General features: G+C 39.3%; 1 protein-coding gene across 1 annotated transcript in view; it reads left to right on the top strand.

The window, feature by feature from the left end:
* The window catches only part of COL19A1 (collagen type XIX alpha 1 chain), a 431,873-nt gene that overhangs the window by 113,158 nt on the left and 298,608 nt on the right, over positions 1 to 20,107 (top strand). The window contains exon 10 of the mRNA XM_015472743.3: positions 2,165 to 2,209. Within this exon, the coding sequence (XP_015328229.2) occupies positions 2,165 to 2,209 (45 nt within the window). The remainder of the gene's footprint in view (positions 1 to 2,164; positions 2,210 to 20,107) is intronic.

Here is a 20,107-nt window from a genome sequence, read left to right on the forward strand (position 1 = left end):
TTTGTGGTTACTTTTTTTCCTTTTTTGTTATTTCCCAGATTGAGCTAAATGTAATAGTTACAATGGCATAAAATAGTAAATATTGCAAAGATGTTGCAAGTGATCTCCTCAAAAAATGTTTCAGAATGATAAACTTGTACATAATAAGGATTTTTGCATTGGCCAGATTCTTTGAGCCTAGAATCTTTCTTTTCACCAAGCTGAACTTCATTTCATCCTTTACTGTCCAAAGGCTGATTTCTTCCCCTGAGGAGAAATATGATTGGATGTGACCAGCATTATTGGAAACACAGAGACTGGCTTATTCCAGTTTTCTGAAGAGATGAGGGGCCACTTTGGGTGGGGCCAGCTGTCATGATACCACCCAGATAACCCACCACAGGGGAGAGCATTATTGATGCAATATTAAATGCCCACCAGTCATGTCATTTCTATGCTCTGAAGATGTTTCACAGACTTTAGCAACCAGAAGTCAGAAGTTACTATAGCATCTGGGTTTTGCTCTGTAGCTAAAAAACTACCTTAAAAAGATAGGCAGTTATCTATAGTTATAGCTTTTGAAGAAATCTTCCTTTACTTGCTTGATGAAAACACCAAGATTGATTTGGCAGAGAAGAAATAGCAAGCCTCTGCATTTCTTCCCAGCAGTTCTAGACAAAACCCAGTAATACAGCATGTGCCACATCTGTGAGTCGAGTTGCCAGCCAAGGGATGTGTAGATTTATCTGCTGGGAAATAGTTTTGGACTTTCCAAAAGTTGTTTGTGGTGGCTGCTTCATGCTGGCGTTGTGGCTGGGGTACTGGGCCATTTAGCAGCTTCATGTCAGCTTGAATCAACAGATCAAGTTAAAGTCTATATTTTAGGAAAAATGGAAGAAAAAGATAGACCACACATTCAGTGGCAAATGTACACAAATCTAACTTGCTTTCTTTCCTGGTACATTTTTTGAGGATAGATGAAGCAGAAAGTGAAAGTGTTAATGGCTAAGTCATGTCTGACACTTTGTGATCCCATGGACTGTAGCCCACCAGGCTCCTTTGTCCATGGAATTCTCCAGGCAGGAATACTGGAGTAGGTAGCCATTCCTTCTCCAGGGGACCTTCCCTACCCAGGGCTCGAACCTAGGTCTCCTGCATTGCAGGCAGATTCTTTACCATCTGGGACACCAGATGTAATTATTTAATCATGTATATATGTGTCCATATACACACATACATATGATTTTATATATATAGTATACACAGACTATATATACACATAGAAAAGAGCTGCATTTTGTTTCAACGTATAATGTAAATTGTATTGTGTCACTTTGAAGAATTGCAGAAAAAAAACTGGAGATAAAAAACCCTTCATCCCCTTGTCTTGGTGCACTCAGGAAATGTTTACTGAGCACTTCTTGTAAGTGAAGGGGTGTGTATGACCCTCCCCAACATTTCCTTGCTGGCTATATTGTCATGAGGGCCTGACATACATTTGGCATTCAATGAATAGTTACTGATTTTATGAATGAAACATCAGTGCTCTAAATATCTGTACAGAGTTAAGTGGGAAAATAAGCTTGTCAGATGAGAGAGGTTTAGTTGAAGAATAGGGGGCTTCTACCTCTCAGAGTCAATATGGTGCATGAGAGCCCACCGTGTTCTGTGCTGGAGAGGCAGGCCATCTGGGTGGGAAGGAGCCTGGCGCTGGCCTCAGAGCTGGAGCCAGAACTCTCGGCTCGTTCATCACACACCTCTCCCTGGAACAGTCTTCATGGAAGTCAGCTTGAGAAGGACGCTCCTACTGCGTCTAGTGGAATCAACAGTGAGAGTAGTAATAGCAATAGTGACTGACAGTCTTTGCCAGGCACAGTATTTGATGCATTCAATTGTCAAAAAACCTATGAGAAAGGTCTTATGGATGGAGAAATTCAGGCTTGTGAGTATCAAATTGCATTGGAAGTAGTGAAACTAGAGCTTGTACCCTGGAAAATCATTCCTTCAGTGAGTAATTAAAATTTTGTATAACTTTAATATTGGTTTTCAGCTTATATTTTAGAAACACTTTAATATATACAGTTATTGATTTTTCAAATTTAGAAACTATTACTTTTATTGTAATAATTACATGTGTTAAAAGTAGCGTACCTATTATTATACATGTCGTATTCCTCTTCTACAGGGAGAGCAAGGTTTTGAAGGCAGCAAAGGAGAAACTGGCGAAAAGGTAAAGATCACTTTTCATACTTAACTGTGAGAACAAGCTGTGTTCTTGAAAATATTCTGGACTAGAATATCTAATTTGATTTTGTGCTTTCCATAAAATCAGTTCAGTGATTTTATAGAAATTCTATAAAATGTTTGTCTCACTCAGAGTAGACTTAGCAAATCAGTGACTGTCAGACATCTTTCTAAACTTGTTTAAGTGGTAGTTATTTCTACACATTTCTAGTGAAATCATTCCACTGATATAGAAATGATTCAAATATTTACGGTGTTTTTGTGCCACAACAGCACTGATGGATGATGACGTGTCCAAGTCTAAATAAATGCTTTATTTATATGCCATCAGCAGAATTTTCCCTGAGGAAATAAATAGGTAGAACTAAATAAATTGCAATAGACAGGATCCAACAGAAAATGGGTGGCACATTCAAAATAAAACAGTGTGAAAGAGTTGAATAAAGGGAATATTTAAAAGGCAGAGGCAATGTTTTGGAACATCAAGACTGTGTGATACCACAGATCGGACATAGGGAACTCCTGAAATCGCCTCAGACTGCTGGTTATCAGACTCAGAGGTAAAGAGAACTCACATGGAAAGGGCTGCAGATTAGAGCCGAGGCAAGTTGTTAACCCCTCTGTTCAAGCAATCATTCTGAATCAATTCAAGCTGAAATCATTTGAATTTCAGTTCAAAGCAATTGGCTTTGAATTGAAAGCACGGAAGATAGAAGTGTCTTATTGTTGTTTAGTTGCCAAGTAGTGTCTGACTCTTTTGTAACTCTATGGACTGTAGCCCACCAGGCTCCTCTGTCCATGGAATTTTCTTTTTTTTTTAATATAAATTTATTTTAATTGGAGGCTAATTACTTTACAATATGGTATTGGTTTTGCCATACATTGACATGAATCTGCCACGGGTGTACATGTGTTCCCCATCCTGAACCCCCCTCCCACCTCCCTCCCCATCCCATCCCTCTGGGTCATCCCAGTGCACCAGCCCCAAGCACCCTGTATCATGCATCAAACCTGGACTGGTGATCTGTTTCACATATGATAATATACATGTTTCAATGCCATTCTCCCAAATCATCCCACCCTCACCCTCTCCCACAGAGTCCAAAAGACTGTTCTATACATCTGTGTCTCTTTTGCTATCTCTCATACAGGGTTATCCTTACCATCTTTCTAAATTCCATATATATGCGTTAGTATACTGTATTGGTGTTTTTCTTTCTGGCTTATATAATAGGCTCCAGTTTCACCCACCTCATTAGAACTGATTCAAATGGATTCTTTTTAATGGCTGAGTAATACTCCATTGTGTATATGTACCACAGCTTTCTTATCCATTCATCTGCTGATGGACATCTAGGTTGCTTCCATGTCCTGGCTATTATAAACAGTGCTGCGATGAACATTGGGGTACACGTGTCTCTTTCAATTCTGGTTTCCTTGGTGTGTATGCCCAGCAGTGGAATTGCTAGGTCATACGGCAGTTCTATTTCCAGTTTTTTAAGGAATCTCCACACTGTTCTGCACAGTGGCTGTACTAGTTAGCATTCCCACCAACAGTGTAAGAGGGGAATTTTCTAGGCAAGAACACTGGAGTGGGTTGTCATTTCCTACTCCAGGGGATCTTCCTGACGCAGGGATTGAAGCTGCATCTCTTGCATTGGCAGGTGGCTTCTTTACCACTGAGCCACTGTATAGGATAGAAGTGTCTTAGTTATCCAGAATTTCCCTTCACACAATCGTTTGCATTCTTCTGCATTTCATATGTCTAGCTTTATCTTCAAATAGAACAAAAACAGCACCATTCTTTTGTTTCATAAAATGCCATGTAATTGGACAGCCAGAACGGAGGCTAGAAGGGGAAAAAGATCATCTCAAATTAGACTGGATGGCCTGTGTTGAGTTTTCTGGGCAGTGGTCAGTAACTTGCTTCTTCATTAGGTATTTATAGAGAGAATGAGCATCTATTATAAGATAAATTATGCATGTTATAAGCTATTTGGTAATTACGTTTCCTCACAGAACAGTGAGAGGGAGTCAGGACAGCCATACAATAAACCTGTAACTGAGTCCACTGAGTGATGATTATTTTTTAAAAGAATCTTCCTTCTTAGAAGTCTCTTGAATATTTTTGCTTTAGAATAATGGTCATTGCAAGACCATGGCATTAAATGAATGCTTTATTTACATACATTCCTATTTTATTAATGGGACCTTACCTGTAGGAATAAATGAGAATGAGCAAGAAAAACAGATATATTCTCTGTAATTTAAAGTCACCGTCTCACTAAAATCTTGGTGGCTATTTTAATATTTTACATATAGAGTTGGTATTGCTCAGTAATAAATAGTTTCTCACAGGTTATGAGTTACAGAAAAACATTCAATACATTTGTCTTCAAAGATTTTCCTTCTAAATTCTTTATGTCTGTTAACTGTTGCCTTCAGATAGTCCATCTCACCAAGAGTGAAAATACTTATGGAGAATATGGTTGAGATATCAGAAAGAAAGCAAGCACCAAAGAGAAAAGACAATATCTTGAATGATAAGCACAATTCAAGTGGTTAATGGTCAAATGTAAGATTTACATAACAATCTTTACGTTAGAAAATGTGTTCTGTTTTGATTATTATTTACCATTTGTGGGACGTTTTAGTTTTTTCAGTGTTAATGCTGTTTGATTATGATACATGACCACACATATTTTTCCATAAGATAAATGATTGATATCAAGCCTTCATTTCTAGATTAGTAACTTTTTGTTTCTGGATTAAACAGGAAAATTATGTGAGGCACTCATTTCAGTGTGAAGCCAGAATGAGATTTTTGGACTGCTTATGTCCCAATTTGTTTTCTGAACAAAGACAATCTCATTTGAATTTCAGTTCTTTGTGGAAAACTGAGTATGCAGGGAAAATAAGACTCACCTTTATTCCTTAGTTACGTTAATGTGGCCTTTACTGTGTTTATTTTTTTTTCTATTTTATTTTATTTTTTTATTTTTTAACTTTACAATATTGTATTGGTTTTGCCATATATCAACATGAATCCGCCACAGGTATACACGTGTTCCCCATCCTGAACCCTTCTCCCTCCTCCCTCCTCCCTCCCTGTACCATCCCTCTGGGTCATCCCAGTGCACCAGCCCCAAGCATCCAGTATTGTGCATCGAATCTAGACTGGTGAATCGTTTCATATATGATATTTAAAATTAGACTGTTATAAATGACATAATTCATTAGTTGCAAAGTGAAATAATTCAGGAAGTTATTGTTAGAGATATCGTATCTATCACAGCCACGTGGCTACTGACCAAAAAAGAAAAGTTTATCAACTAAAAGAAAATGCCACATAAAGGTTTTCAGGTGATATTTCTATAACCCAATATAATAAACCAAGTAGAGAAATCTGCTGCTTTTCTTTATGGCTAGAAAAGGAGCTTTCAGGGTGGCTTAATCCAAACCTGTCACATGGTTCCTCAACGTATTGAAGATGCTGCACTCAGTTCAGACACACACACACACGCACACACACACACACACACACACACACAGTGAAACTTGAACAAGTATAGAGGACCTCATTTGAAAGCATATTCCTGAGTCTATTGCAGTTTATAACATGAGAGAAACATAAATAATTCATTACCTGGACATGGACCAGACAAGTCAGTCCTGAAGTGAAAATTACTTGAGAGAATCATTCTTCCCCTCAAAGGTTAGTTTATGGTACTGGTAGGACTCTCCCAGAAGACAGCCCTCTTCAGATTCACCATGTTTTGGTTTATCTTAGGAGTGACCTTGACTCACCACCCTGTTCCTGGTTAGAGCATCATCCAGGGATCCCTGGATCTCTGACAGCATGGCCCAGGAGTCAGGAAGGGAGAGGTCTATATTCTGGCTGAGGAACTGACCCCCAGCTGAGGTCCATGTTGGAATTTCTCTGTTTCTGTCAGAGTGGTCATAACCATACCTTCTTTGAGAGATTTTCCTTAGGTTCCTTCAGTATTACCATAGATGTTATGTGGCTACTGCTAGCAATAAACAAAGAGAAGAGTTCACTCTTATTTTTTAAATTCATATTATTAAAGGATAGTTGATTCCCAATGTTGTGTTAATTTCTGCTGTACGGAAAAATGACTCAGATATATATATATATATATATATATATATATATATTCTGTTTCATATGCTTTTCCATCATGGAAAATTCCACAGGACACTGTCGTTCCCTGTGCTATGTGGTAGGGTCTTACTCTTTATTCATCTGTATGTAAAAGCTTGCATCTGCTGATCCCAACTGTTAATCCACCCCTCCCGCAGCCCCTGCCCTTGGTAGCAACAAGTCTGTTCTCTGTCGGTGACTGTGTCTGTTTTGTAGACGGGTTCATTTCTGTCACATTTTACACTCCACGTGCCTTTGTCTTACTCTTACTTAGTTTCCTCTTAGATTTGCTTCACTCCGTATGATAATCTCCGGGTGCATCCATGCTGCTGCAAATGTCATTACTTCATTCTTTTTTATGGCTGAATAATATTCCATTGTATATATGAACCATATCTTCCTTATCCATTCCTCTGTTGATGGAAATTTAGGTGACTTTCAGGCTTCTTGGCTTTTGTAAATAGTGCTGTGGTGAACATAGGGGTGCATATATCTTTTTTGAATTATATGAATAGTCTTCTCTGGATACATGCCCAGGAGCAAGATTGCTTTGGACTTCCCTCATAGCTCAGTCAGTAAAGCATCTGCCTGCAATGCAGGAAACCTGGGTTCGATTCCTGGGTTGGGAAGATCCCCTGGAGAAGGAAATGGCAACCCACTCCAGTATTCTTGTCTGGAGAATCCCATGGACAGAGGAGCCTGGTGGGCTACAGTCCACGGGGTTGCAAAGAGTCGGACATGACTGAGGGACTAAACTACCACCATGGTGGTTCTAGTTGTAATTTTTCGAGGAACCTCTATTCTGTGGTCCCTAGTGGCTGACCAATGTACATTGCCACCAACAGTGCAGGAGGATTCACTTTTCTCCATACCCTCCCTAGCATTTTTTGTTTGTAGGTTTTTTTAATGATGAGCTTTCTAACTGGTATGAGGTAGTGAAGAGTCTGCCAACTCTTTTGATGTAGCCAAATCATTTCTTGTTATATGGCCAGAAATAAAGGCAATAATTAGACTATGAATATTACTTTAGAAAAAGACCATTTGGCAGAGGTTCAGTGAGGTGATATTTATTCCTAAACTTGATCCCAGTGTTTACTTTAGATCTTTGTGAAAATAGGAATATTACTTGGCTGCATTTATGAAAGGAAAGAGTAAATAGAAAAGCAAATGTAAACATCTGCTTTAAAACAGAATTCAATATTTGTAAACAGTTGTTTCAGATCATGTAATTTAGTTTGCTTTTAAAATTATCATTTTTATATTGTCAATCAAGCCTTACTGCTGCTGCTGCTGCTAAGTCACTTCAGTCGTGTCCGACTCTGTGCAACCCCATAGATGGCAGCCCACCAGGCTCCTCTGTCCATGGGATTCTCCAGGCAAGAACACTGGAGTGGGTTGCCATTTCCTCCTCCAATGCATGAAAGTGAAAAGTCAAAGTGAAGTCTCTCAGTCGTGTCCGACTCTTAGCGACCCCATGGACTGCAGCCTACCAGGCTCCTCTGTCCATGGGATTTTCCAGGCAAGAGTACTGGAATGGGGAGCCATTGCCTTAAGTTTAAAAACTAATTTCTTCAGCATTAAACTTGATTCTGCTCTACGTTATTGTTAAATATCATTTAATCGTGAAAAACATGCTGTAGCAACTGTTACTCATGTCACAGTGTTTCTGATATTTTCTAGCTAAAATATTGCCCATTTTTGGTTTATTCAACAGTGACATTTAAGATAACATGGGTACATGTGTGCGTGCTAAATCACTTCAGTCATGTCCAACTCTTTGCAACCCTGTGGACTATATAGCCTTCTGGGCTCCTCGGTTCATGGGATTCTTTAGGCAAGATTACTGAAGTGGTTAGCCATGCTCTCCTCCAGAAAATCTTCCCGACCCAGGAGTCAAACCCACATCTTTTATGTCCCCTGCATTGGCAGGCGTGTTGCTGGGGTCCAGCCCCGGCTGATCCAGGGTATTCGAAGCGGGGACGGCGTCGGCGAGGGTCAGGATACAATAGCTTCAATTAGATATTAATTAAAGATATAAAGAGTAATAGAATAAGGATAGCTCAGTAGGAAAATTCAGTGGAGAAAACAGGCTGAGTGGCTTGGTTTACGCGGGAGACCAATAAAACTTCAAGACAAGAAGTTTGCACCACTTACGTAGGCCACAGGCGTCCTTCCGTTCTCCCCAAGGAGAGGAGACACTGAGGCCTCCCCGTTCGGATCTTAGAAGCCCAGGCATAATTAGTAAGCATGGTGGGTTCCGCGCTCCAGATGGAGACTCAGCCAGAGTGAAAGAGAGAGAGACATGGGGAGACCAGTATTTCGAGAAACTGATCCCAATTCTTTATTTTCCAGAGTCTGTTTTTATACACTGAGATGTTATGCAAAAATCACGCGGGGTCAGCAGTCCTGACTTTTATCAAAGTCAGGTGCTTCACACAAATGTATACAGAGGTCTTAGGGGTGTTACATCATCTTCTGGCCAGGGGGGCCTGCTGACAATTTACGACACTCTCCTTGTGACAGTGGTCAGTCAACCAGAACACTTTTTTCTCCAAGGGTGATTATTCTTAAAACAGATGCCACCCAAATAAAGTTACATTCCTATAGGGTGAGGGTGTAGTGGGTTTTAGTTAAGGAAAGAATTTACTTAGCCTAAGGTCTAATGTGATTAATATCAAAGGTTAATACTTATTCCTTCTATATAATCATTAATGTGTATAAGGGCAGGGGATGTGGAGACTTAGCAACAAACATTGGCTCAACAAATGAAAAACCCTTCACCAATACAATTTCTAATCAGCCCATTATACTTATACTAATAGTTTTCTAACTTTTCTAAGGAACCTGTTTTTAGAAGGTTTAAAGCATCTCGTGCCTCTCACAGTTGGGAGGCTGTGAGTGATCACATGTGGCCAGACAAGCCTGTCAGGCAGGCCAGAGAACCTTCAGAGGAGTTTGTAGGTTAAAACACTCTTGTCACGCCCAGGAGTTTTTATTAACTGGAGCTCTAAGTTAACTCCTTCTCCGAAAGAGGTGGTGGGGGACAGCCCCCCGTAAAGTCAGAGGTGTAGGTGGGGGCACAAAGTAATAAAGTAGGCAGGCTCTGGTTATGGGGGTAGATGCTCGAGGATTTCCAGGGGGAGTCCTGAGGCTCGATCCCGCCTTTGCGTATGTCAAGCCTCCTTCCTTATGACCTTTGTCACGGGCGGAGTACCTCAGTCTGGCCCCCAACAGCGTGTTCTTTAGCACTAGCAGCCCTGGGAAGCCCATCATGCGCACACATGGCAGCAGATTCTTACAAGGATCTCAGATGCTTCCGCAAGTGTGAGACTTTCCATTAGATATTAAACTTATTTGATCTCCTCAAGATCTTGTAAGTTTAGTGAAAAGGAAAAGAACCACCAAATTACTTTTGTCCACAGCTCCAGGAGATGTGACAGTGTACAACAGTTGACATATTCTGAAGCCCACATTGTTTGTGATGCAGCAGGTTCTAACTCATTTTAAAAATTACAGGCAGCATCTTGATCAATGATCTTTTCTCTTACTCTGAGTTAAACTAATAACAATAACTGCAAAACTAACAAAAGCATATGATTCCTGCTTTAATTCATCTCTTAAAACTTTGGAAAACAGGTTGCTGTAAATTTCCAGTGACTTACTTGTGATTTGCCTTTTCTTTTTTTTTTATTTGACATGCAATTTATTTATGATAAATAAAACAAACACAATTTTAGGTTTGTAAAAGTGATACAGAAAATAGAATGTGACCTCTTTTCAGATTAAGACTTCATTGAAAACGTGGTGCTTCAGAACACAGTCTGATGTTTATCCTTAAAGTGAATATACATCAATTCCCTACAGAAAGCAATTTCATCCTTCTTATCCTGAGAAAGCATTGCTTTTCCTTTAGCAGTATTTTTAGTTCCATCATCACATCTCATTAAATATTAAAGGAGATTACTTCATAGAAGGCTACCTAAGTATCACAGAAAAATGGCCACAAAGCCAAACGTATTTCAAGTTCAAAGAAAGGTAAACAGTTTATACATCAGCACTTCAGTGTCACTCAGTCGTGGCCAACTCTTTGCAACCCCATGGACTACAGCATGCCAGGCTTTCTTGTCCATCACCAATTCCAGGAGCTTACTCAAACTCATGTCCATTGAGTCGGAGATTACAAGAATGTTGTCTAGGTCCTAAAGTACCTTAAAATATATTTGTTTAAACTAGAAAATCACATTTAAATATTTATTACTCTGGTTTTATAGCTGTTGCAAATATTTTATCTGACAGAAATTCACTGGAAAAAGTCTCACTGTTGCCTGTTTTTAGTGAATTTATTTAACACATATTGTTGTATTATATTACCGTCATATAAGTAATATAATCTGTAATATTCTTTTGTAGAAAATGTGATATTCAAATAAATAAAATTATTAAAATACCTATTGTAATGTACAGTTAAGTATGCTTTATTAATCCAGAATTTTCTGCATCCAATCATTTGTATTTCTTAATTTTCAGATGACATAGCTCAAATTTTCGTAGGCCAGCCTAGAATAAAATATGCATTTAGACATAGTGTTGATTCTATGTATGATGTTCAGCCTTTTGCCTTTGATGGGTGCTTCTAAAGATGTGCTAGGAGAAATGGAAAATGCTTACTAGAAAATATCCTTCCTATCTATTTTATAACTCATGAACTCTTGGTTTCCACTCAAGTGAATATTGAAGAGCAACAGCACTGAGTCCATTTCCTGTTATTCTGATGCTTTTTATTTTTAATATCAAAAATATATCCATGATACATCATATATTGTCTCGATATATAAATGCTAGGCTAATGAGAAAGATCCAACCAGTCAATCCTAAAGGAAATCAGTTGTGAATATACATTGGAAGGACTGATGCTGAAGTTGAAACTCCAATACTTTGGGCACCTGATGCGAAGAACTGACTCATTGGAAAAGACCCTGATTCTGGGAAAGATTGAAGGCAGGAGAAGGGGACAACAGAGGATGAGATGGTTGGATGGCATCACGGATGCAATTGACATTAATGTGAGCAATCTCTGGGAGTTGGTGATGGACAGGTGGGCCTGGCGTGCTGCAGTCCATGGGGTCGCAGAGTCGAACATGACTGAGCGACTGAACTGAACTGAATGAGAATGACTGAGGGAAGGAGGAGAAGGGAGAGACAGAGGATGAGATGGTTGGATGGCATCATTGATTCAATGGACATGAGTTTGAGCAAACTTCGGGAGATAGTGAAGGACAGGGAAGCCTAGCATGCTGCAGTGCATGGGGTCGCAAAGTGTCAGACGCAACTGAGTGATTGAACACCAACAATGAGAATGATGGGCATTTCTTTAGTAGTATTTCATTGATTTATTTCTCATAGATTGATTTAAATTTTTTATTTAATGGATAACAAAAGTTAGAAGTTAACTATTTTTATATTCAGTTCAGTTCAGTCACTCAGTCGTGTCCAATTCTTTGTGACCCCATGAATTGCAGCACACCAGGCCTCCCTGTCCATCACCAACTCAAGGAGTCCACTCAAACTCATGTGCATTGAGTCAGTGATGCCATCCAGCCATCTCATCCTCTGTCGTCCCCTTCTCCCTCTGTGCCCAATCTCTCCCAGCATCAGGGTCTTTTCCAATGAGTCAACTCTTTGCATGAGGTGGCCAAAGTATTGGAGTTTCAACCTCAGCATCAGTCCTTCCAATGAACACCCAGGATTGATCTCCTTTAAGATGGACTGGTTGGATCTCCTTGCAGTCCAATGGACTATCAAGAGTCTTCTCCAACACCACAGTTCAAAAGCATCAATTCTTCGGCACTCAGCTTTCTTCACAGTCCAACTCTCATATCCATACATGACCACTGGAAAAACCATGGCCTTGACTAGACGGACCTTTGTTGGCAAAGTAATGTCTCTGCTTTTGAATATGCTATCTAGGTTGGTCATAACTCTCCTTCCAAGGAGTAAGTGTCTTTTAATTTCGCGGCTGCAATCACCATCTGCAGTGATTTTGGAGCCCAAAAAAATAAAGTCTGAAACTGTTTCCCCATCTATTTCCCATGAAGTGATGGGACCAAATGCCATGATCTTAGTTTTTTGAATGTTGCATTTTAAGCCAACTTTTTCACTCTCCTCTTTCACTTTCATCAAGAGGCTTTTTAGTTCCTCTTCACTTTCTGCCATAAGGTTGGTGTCATCTGCATATCTGAGGTTATTGATATTTCTCCCTGTAATCTTGATTCCAGCTTGTGCTTCTTCTAGCCCAGTGTTTCTCATGGTGTACTCTGCATATAAGTTAAATAAGTAGGGTGACAATATACAGCCTTGAGGTACTACTTTTCCTATTTGGAACCAGTCTGTTGTTCCATGTCTTCTAACTGTGGCTTCCTGACCTGCATATAGGTTTCTCAGGAGGCAGGTCAGGTGGTCTGGTATTCCCATCTCTTTTAGAATTTTCCACAGTTTATTGTGATCCACACAGTCAAAGGCTTTGGCATACTCAATAAGGCAGAAATAGATGTTTTTCTGGAACTCTCTTGCTTTTTCCATGATCCAGCAGATGTTGGCAAGTTGATCTCTGGTTCCAATGCCTTTTCTAAAACCATCTTAAACATTTTTATATTAGTACCACAAATAATTGATTTTGCCTGCCTATCAGTTCAGTTCAGTTCAGTCTCTCAGTCATGTCCAACTCTCTGTGACCCCATGGACTGTAGCACGCCAGGCCTTCCTGTCCAACACCAACTCCCGGAGTTTACTCTAACTCATGACCATTGAGTTGGTGATGCCATCCAACCATCTCATCCTCTGTTGTCCCCTTCTTATCCTGCCTTCAATCTTTCCCAGCATCAGGGTCTTTTCCAATGAGTCAGTTCTTCACATCACGTGGACAAAGTATTGGAGTTTCAGCTTCAGCATCAGTCCTTCCAATGAATATTCAGCACTGATTTCCTTTAGGATGGACTGATTGGATCTTCTTGCAGTCCAAGGGACTCTCAAGAGTCTTCTCCAACACCACAGTTCAAAAGCATCATTTTTTCAGTGTTCAGCTTTCTTTATAGTCCAACTCTTACATCCATACATGACTGCCTATAAATAACTAAAATATTGACTTCTGGCATTGAATATCATCTGGTTATAGTCAGTAAGTCAATCAATAGTAATCATTTACTACTAGAAACAATAATTATGTCTTCAACTAAGTCAAGATCTTTTATACTGGAAGATATTTTCACTTACATTAGTCAATTTTCCATCCAGTTTTTGTTATCATAATTTCACATAGAACTTGAGAATATGAAGGCATAGCTGTAATATTTTTCCCATTTAAAAACTGAGTATGAAAAAGAGTGGAGTATGGAGTATGAAAAAAAAGCCTGAATGAGTAAGCCTATACAATATGCATAAATTAGTCTCCAGAACCTTCCAGGATAGCATCTAGGTCATTTGACAGGGAACAAGCATTTCTAGTGTTCATTGTGGAACTGAAAGTGAGCTGTGGTGGCATAAATGGATTCACATTCCTGTGTCCCATGTTCTAGCCCAGCTTTGCCCTGCCAGCTGTGTGAATATGGACATGTCCCTTGCTGTCTTTACCTTAGTCTCCCTTTCTAGAAAATACAGTTCCTATCTTACAAGATTATTGTGGGAGTAAAGTAAGTAAATAAAAGGTGTTCAAGAAATACTTATATCCCCAATAGCCAAAAATGTGGGGAAAATGTCAATATTGATATTTGAGAAAAATAGATTTGATATAATTATGGTCTAATTTTTTATTTGCCTAGTACTATTTCCTATTCTAAGTAAGTAAACAAAAGACAAGAGGATATATTAGCTACCTAATATCCGTGTGTAACAAATCACTGCAAACTTTAGTAGCTTAACATGACATTCATTTGTTTAGCTCATGCTCCTTTGGTTTAGCAGTTTAGACTGGCTTAGTTCAGTGAGTTTGTTCCCAGCTGGTCTTGTAGAGGTTTGCTCGTGAGCTCTGCTTGGCTGGCAGGTTGGCTGAGGATGGCTGGTGTAGGTTGGGCTTTGATGGACAACATGAAACTCCAGATGGTCTCTCATCCTCCAGCAGTTATCCTGGTCTTGTTCTCAAGGTTAAGGTGGACCAAAGAGAGCAGGCAGGAGCAGATAAGGCCTCCTGAGGCACCTGGCTCAGAGACAGCATGCCGTCACCTTTGCCACACTGTGTGGGCCAAAGCAAGTCCCAAAGCCATCCCTGATTCAAGGGGTGGGAAACAGACGCCACCCCTTGACAGCTGAAAAATCTCATGCAAAGGGTATGGATACTTAGAGTGATGAAAAATGGGGTCATTTTTGTAAGAAATTGAACACAAATAAAACAAAGGTTCCTTGTCTGAGGATAACAGTTGAACTCTACCTCAGTGCAAAATGGGTGAATAGATATTTCCTGACTTCATTCACCCTCTCATTCTCCCCTGACTTGCAGTAGAATTCTTAAGTTATGTTTAGACAGTGGGACTTGGAGACTGTGTCAAAAGATATTTCCATATTTGAAATCGTACAGATGCTTTATGTATAATAGGAAAATATTATAGAAAATGAATTCATAATTAGAATGGAAATAGAGAGTTACAATGTATCAGATAACTAAGTCAAGGGATAACTTAGTTCAGATCAGTTCAGTTCAGTCGCTCACTTATGTCTGACTCTTGGCGACACCGTGGACTGTGGCACACCAGGCTTCCCTGTCCATTACCAACTCCCAGAGTTTACTCAAACTCATGTCCATTGAGTCGGTGATGCCATCCAGCCATCTCATCCTCTGTCGTCCCATTGTCCTCCCACCTTCAATCTTTCCCAGCATCAGGGTCTTTTCCAATGAGTCTGTTGTTCCCATCAGGTGGCCAGAGTATTGGAGTTTCAGCTTCAGCATCAGTCCTTCCAATGAATATTCAGGAATGATTCCTTTAGGATGGACTGGTTGGATCTCCTTGCAGTCCAAGGGACTCTCAAGAGTCTTCTCCAACACCACAGTTCAAAAGCATCAATTCTTCGGTGCTCAGCTTTCTATATAGTCCAACTCTCACATCCATACATGACTGTTGGAAAAGCCGTAGCCTTGACTAGATGGACCTTTGTCGGCAAAGTAATGTCTCTGCTTTTTAATATGCTGTCTAGGTTGGTCATCACTTTTCTTTCAAGGAGAAAGCATCTTTCAATGCAGTCACCATCTGCAGTGATTTTGGAGCCCCCCAAAATAAAGTTTGTCACTGTTTCCATTGTTTTGCCATCTATTTGCCATGAAGTGATGGGACCAGATGCCATGATCTTAATTTTCTGGATGTTGAGTTTTAAGCCAACTTTTTCACTCTCCTCTTTCATGTTCATCAGAGGCTCTTTAGTTCTTCTTCACTTTCTGCCATATCTGAGGTTATTGATATTTCTCCCGACAATCTTGATTCCAGCTTGTGCTTCATCCAATCCAGCATTTCTCATGATATGCTCTGCATATAAGTTAAATAAGCAGGGTGACAATATACAGCCTTGACGTACTCCTTTCCCAATTTGGAACCAGTCCATTGTTCCATAGCCAGTTCTGTTGCTTCCTGACCTGCATGCAGGTTTCTCAGGAGGCAGGTCAGGTGGTCTGGTATTCCCATCTCTTTAAGAATTTTCATTCTCTCTAAAAATGACTTAGTACTTTTTTACATAGTCTCATGTGGTTATCAATTTTAGCTAAATACTGAAACCAGAACAACTGGAAAAAGCAGATCAGAGTTGAAATGTATTTGTAACATTTCACCATTAAAGCTTTCTTGGCAATTATGCCTAGTATTCAAACTAGTGCAAGAATGTAAAATACTGTTATTAATAAGTATAGTACTTGCTTATCATCACTTTAAACAACTGTCAACGTGTCTTCTCATTTCCTATGAATTTTTTCTTGGTTCCCATTGTAGAATCTAATGAACATGTTGGATGTTGGACAATGGTTTCATTTACCTTGGTAACATGTAACATTTCTGCAACTTTTAGGAAGGGCTTACTTGTTTAATTTGACAGCTGACTTGAAAAATGAGCAGAACAGATGGAGCAGAGTAAAACTATGATTTCAAAATACACAGCAATTTATCTGTGGCCAATGCCAATTGGTATGAGAGCAACCATGCCAATTTTCAATTAGCCGTGGCAGCAGGCAGTGGGGAAGTGTAATGATAATCCCACAGCCAAGCTGGAGGCTTAACATTAGTCTCCACCGATTGTGTATCATTTTCTTCATTCTTTACAGGGCCAGTGAATAACTCTAGATTATGTCAAATATGTTGCTGTATATTTTAATAGCAGTTATAGAAAAAGTATAATATCAAAAAAGCAAGATATGAAAAAGAGAAGAATAACCATCTGGGGCTTTCTATTTCATGGCTATTAGTCTTTCAAAACTTTATTTTTATTAAGTGCTTAATATTTCACTGTTTGGATATATAATATTTTATTTGACCAATGCCTTGTTGGAAATATATTCTTCCTGTTTGTATTTTTTTAGATTACTTCAGCTAGTACATGTAATGCAGAATCAGCATACTTTGACAGGCATCTTTAAGTATATCTCTTGTTCTTTCTTTAAATTGGATTTCTGGAATGGGAATTACTGAGTTGATGAATATGCAGAATTTTAAGATTCTTGGTACATGTACTCAAATAACTTTCGCCAGAGTTTTATTCAATCCGTTTACAAACTAGCTTTAAGTATTACATTTTTCAATTTTTAATCAACAAACATTATTTCCCTTTAAATTTTTATTTCTTTAATGACATCAAATTAAGCATTTACACATACAACAATTCTACATCATATATATTATGAATATTGTTTTCATCGTAAGGTTTGCCTTTAGTATTTACTGTTAATTGATATACAGAAATTCTAATTTTTTTGGTTGATGGTGTTTCTTTTCTAATTCTTTAATTCCTTATATGTTTTGATATCCCATGCTTTCAAGAAATCGATTAAATACTCACATTTCCTTCTAGTTTTCCTTTTACACACTGTAACTCTTTCTTCTACCTAAAATGCATTTTGGTGACTTTACTGAGATGAAGATGAAACAAATTTTCCTTCAAAACCCGTCTGATAGTAATTTCCTTACACATTTGTTCATGATGCCTTCTTTTCCATATACTAATTCTCATATACTAAGATCATGTTAGGGATATCTATCTGTTAACTGCTATATTTCTGCCACATTATTTTAACTTTTATGGTGCATTTTAACACTGCAAACAAAGGAGCTTCCCATGTAGCCCAAGTGGTAAAGAATCTGCCTGCAGTGCAGGAGACGTGGGTTTGATCCCTGGGTCAGGAAGATCCCCTGGAATAGCGCATAGCAACCCAGTCCAGTATTCTTGCCTGGAGAATCCCCATGGACAGAGGAGCCTGGGCGGCTACAGTCCATGGAGTCATAGAGAGTCAGACACGACTGTGCAACTAACACACACACTGCAAACAGAGTTTCATTACTCTTCTTTTAAAATATTTTCTTGTATATTTTCCCCCATTTATAGTGCTACTTGCTACATGTCTAAATTTGGGTGGTTACCCACTCTTTGATTTCCTCATCCTTGAACACAGAATGATAATGATACTTATTTTATTGGTGTCAAACTTAAATGATGTTATCATCAAAGGGTCCTAATCAGTGCCTGGCATAGAGTAAGATGTTGAAAAACTGTTTACTTTTTTTTTGTCTTCTTTATGAATTTAATTTTGTTCTCCTAGTTCCAAAATATATCTATTGGTAACTTTATTGGTTTTATTGTAACTATACACATTGCTTTGGGATAGAGCAGAGTGTGCTGAGCCTCAGGGGATTTGGTTGGAGTCAGGAACTAAAGAGCCATTAAGAACCAGGACACTTCTGCTTCCTCCACTTTTTTCCCTGGCTCCACAATCTCTCCTTTTGTGTGAAATTGCTCTGTTCTCCTGCTTGTCTTACAGCCTGACTCTGCTTACTCGTTGGTACACCTACTATTAGATGGGAGAGTGGCAGCCTTGTTCCCCAGCTTGCACGCCTACATTAGCCCATGCTAATCACGCACTGCCGTCACTGGGTCTCATGCCCATATTCTGAGTATGGAGACTCTAGGTGATGCACCTCTGGTTCCGTCATTTGAGTCTGGAAAGCCCTGCAGCCAACTTAGCCAACTTACAGAGAGCACACAGAATTTTCAAGAATGAGTGTGAGGTGAGAAGAGGGTAATACGCAGTCATAGGACTGAGTATTGCTGGCCTTGGGGAAAGCTCTTCATTTTTGTATCTTTATTTACTCTCTAGTCACTTTACTCAATTCTCTTATTGATTCTAGTTGATAATTTTATCAACTGTATTAATTTTTCCACTGAAAGCAATGGGCTGTATGTGACAGTGTCATAGAGAATATGTATTTTGTCCTCTTTGTTCCAATTGTTTTAATTCCCTTCAAGTTTCATGTCTTTCCCTAGATTGGTGAAAAGCGCAGGATGCAAAGAGTACATGTAGGGTGAATACTTAGGAGATTCTACAGTAGCCAAGCAAGAGTTAATTGCAGCTTGTAATTTTTCCAGAGGTGGAGAGAAGTAGACTGATTTCAAGTATAACTTGGAGAGAGCTCCAGCTGATTTTGGTGACATGGGAATGAGAGAGAAGGTGGTGGTGGTAAGAGATTATTGTCACATTCTGGCCATTGTATGTTGGAAAATGAACAGATTTGGGTGGTGTTTTGTACCATGAGTTTGAGGTGTGTGATGCATCTAATCAAATCTTAGCCTGGCGTTCAGAAAAAAAAAAAAAAAATCTGTACTCCCGTTGAAATTGGGGGGTGATAGGCTGTAGAAATGGGATTGCATAAGGAAAGGAGTTAGAAGTAGAAATCCTATGCTTGTGAACCAAGAAGCTTAAACATCCAGAAGTTGAGTGGAGGGAGAAAAGCATAGGGAAGATTCATCTGGGGAAGTACACGGAAAATCAGTAAACTGTGTTACCACATAGAAAAAAAGTGTTTAGATGTTCAAAATGTTGCCTAGCAGTCATATCGGATCACAATACAGCAAGTTCCCAACATACGAACCTTCAAGTTGTACACTTTCAAAGATGTGAACATGTATCCCGTCAGATGTGCGTGAAATTGCAGCTTACCCTCGGTCTCCCATTGCTGAGGGCCCCTCAGCTCTACCCTCATCACATTCTCTCCACCCTCCAGTCAGTATCTCTTCTTACCTGTCACTCAGTGCCAGCCCTGTATGCCAGCCACTGGGCTGTACTACCGTACTTTTCAAGGCACTGTTCTGTAAGATTAAAGATGTTTTTTGTGTCTTTGGTTTTTTACATATTATTTGTGTAAAGAGTCTTATAAATCAACTACAGTACAGTACTATGTAGCCACTTGTGTTAGTTGGATACCTAGAATAACTTTATTGGACTTACAAATGTATTGGACTTATGATCGTGCCCTCAGAATGGAACTCATTCATACATAGGGGACTGTACTGTATCCATAGCTAATATTTATTAAACACTTACTGTACGTGGGCATTTTTCTTCCATGAGCTTCATAAGACTTATTGCCTCATTTAATCCTCCCAGCAGCTCTCTACTGTTATTATCCCCATTCTGCAGATGAGAAAACAGAGGCAGAAAGTAGAGGAAACACCAGAGCTCTAACTCACTGCTTCCCTAGATGAGTG

This window comes from Bos taurus, chromosome 9 (genome assembly GCF_002263795.3).
Source record: "Bos taurus isolate L1 Dominette 01449 registration number 42190680 breed Hereford chromosome 9, ARS-UCD2.0, whole genome shotgun sequence".
Classification (NCBI taxonomy): Eukaryota; Metazoa; Chordata; class Mammalia; order Artiodactyla; family Bovidae; genus Bos; species Bos taurus.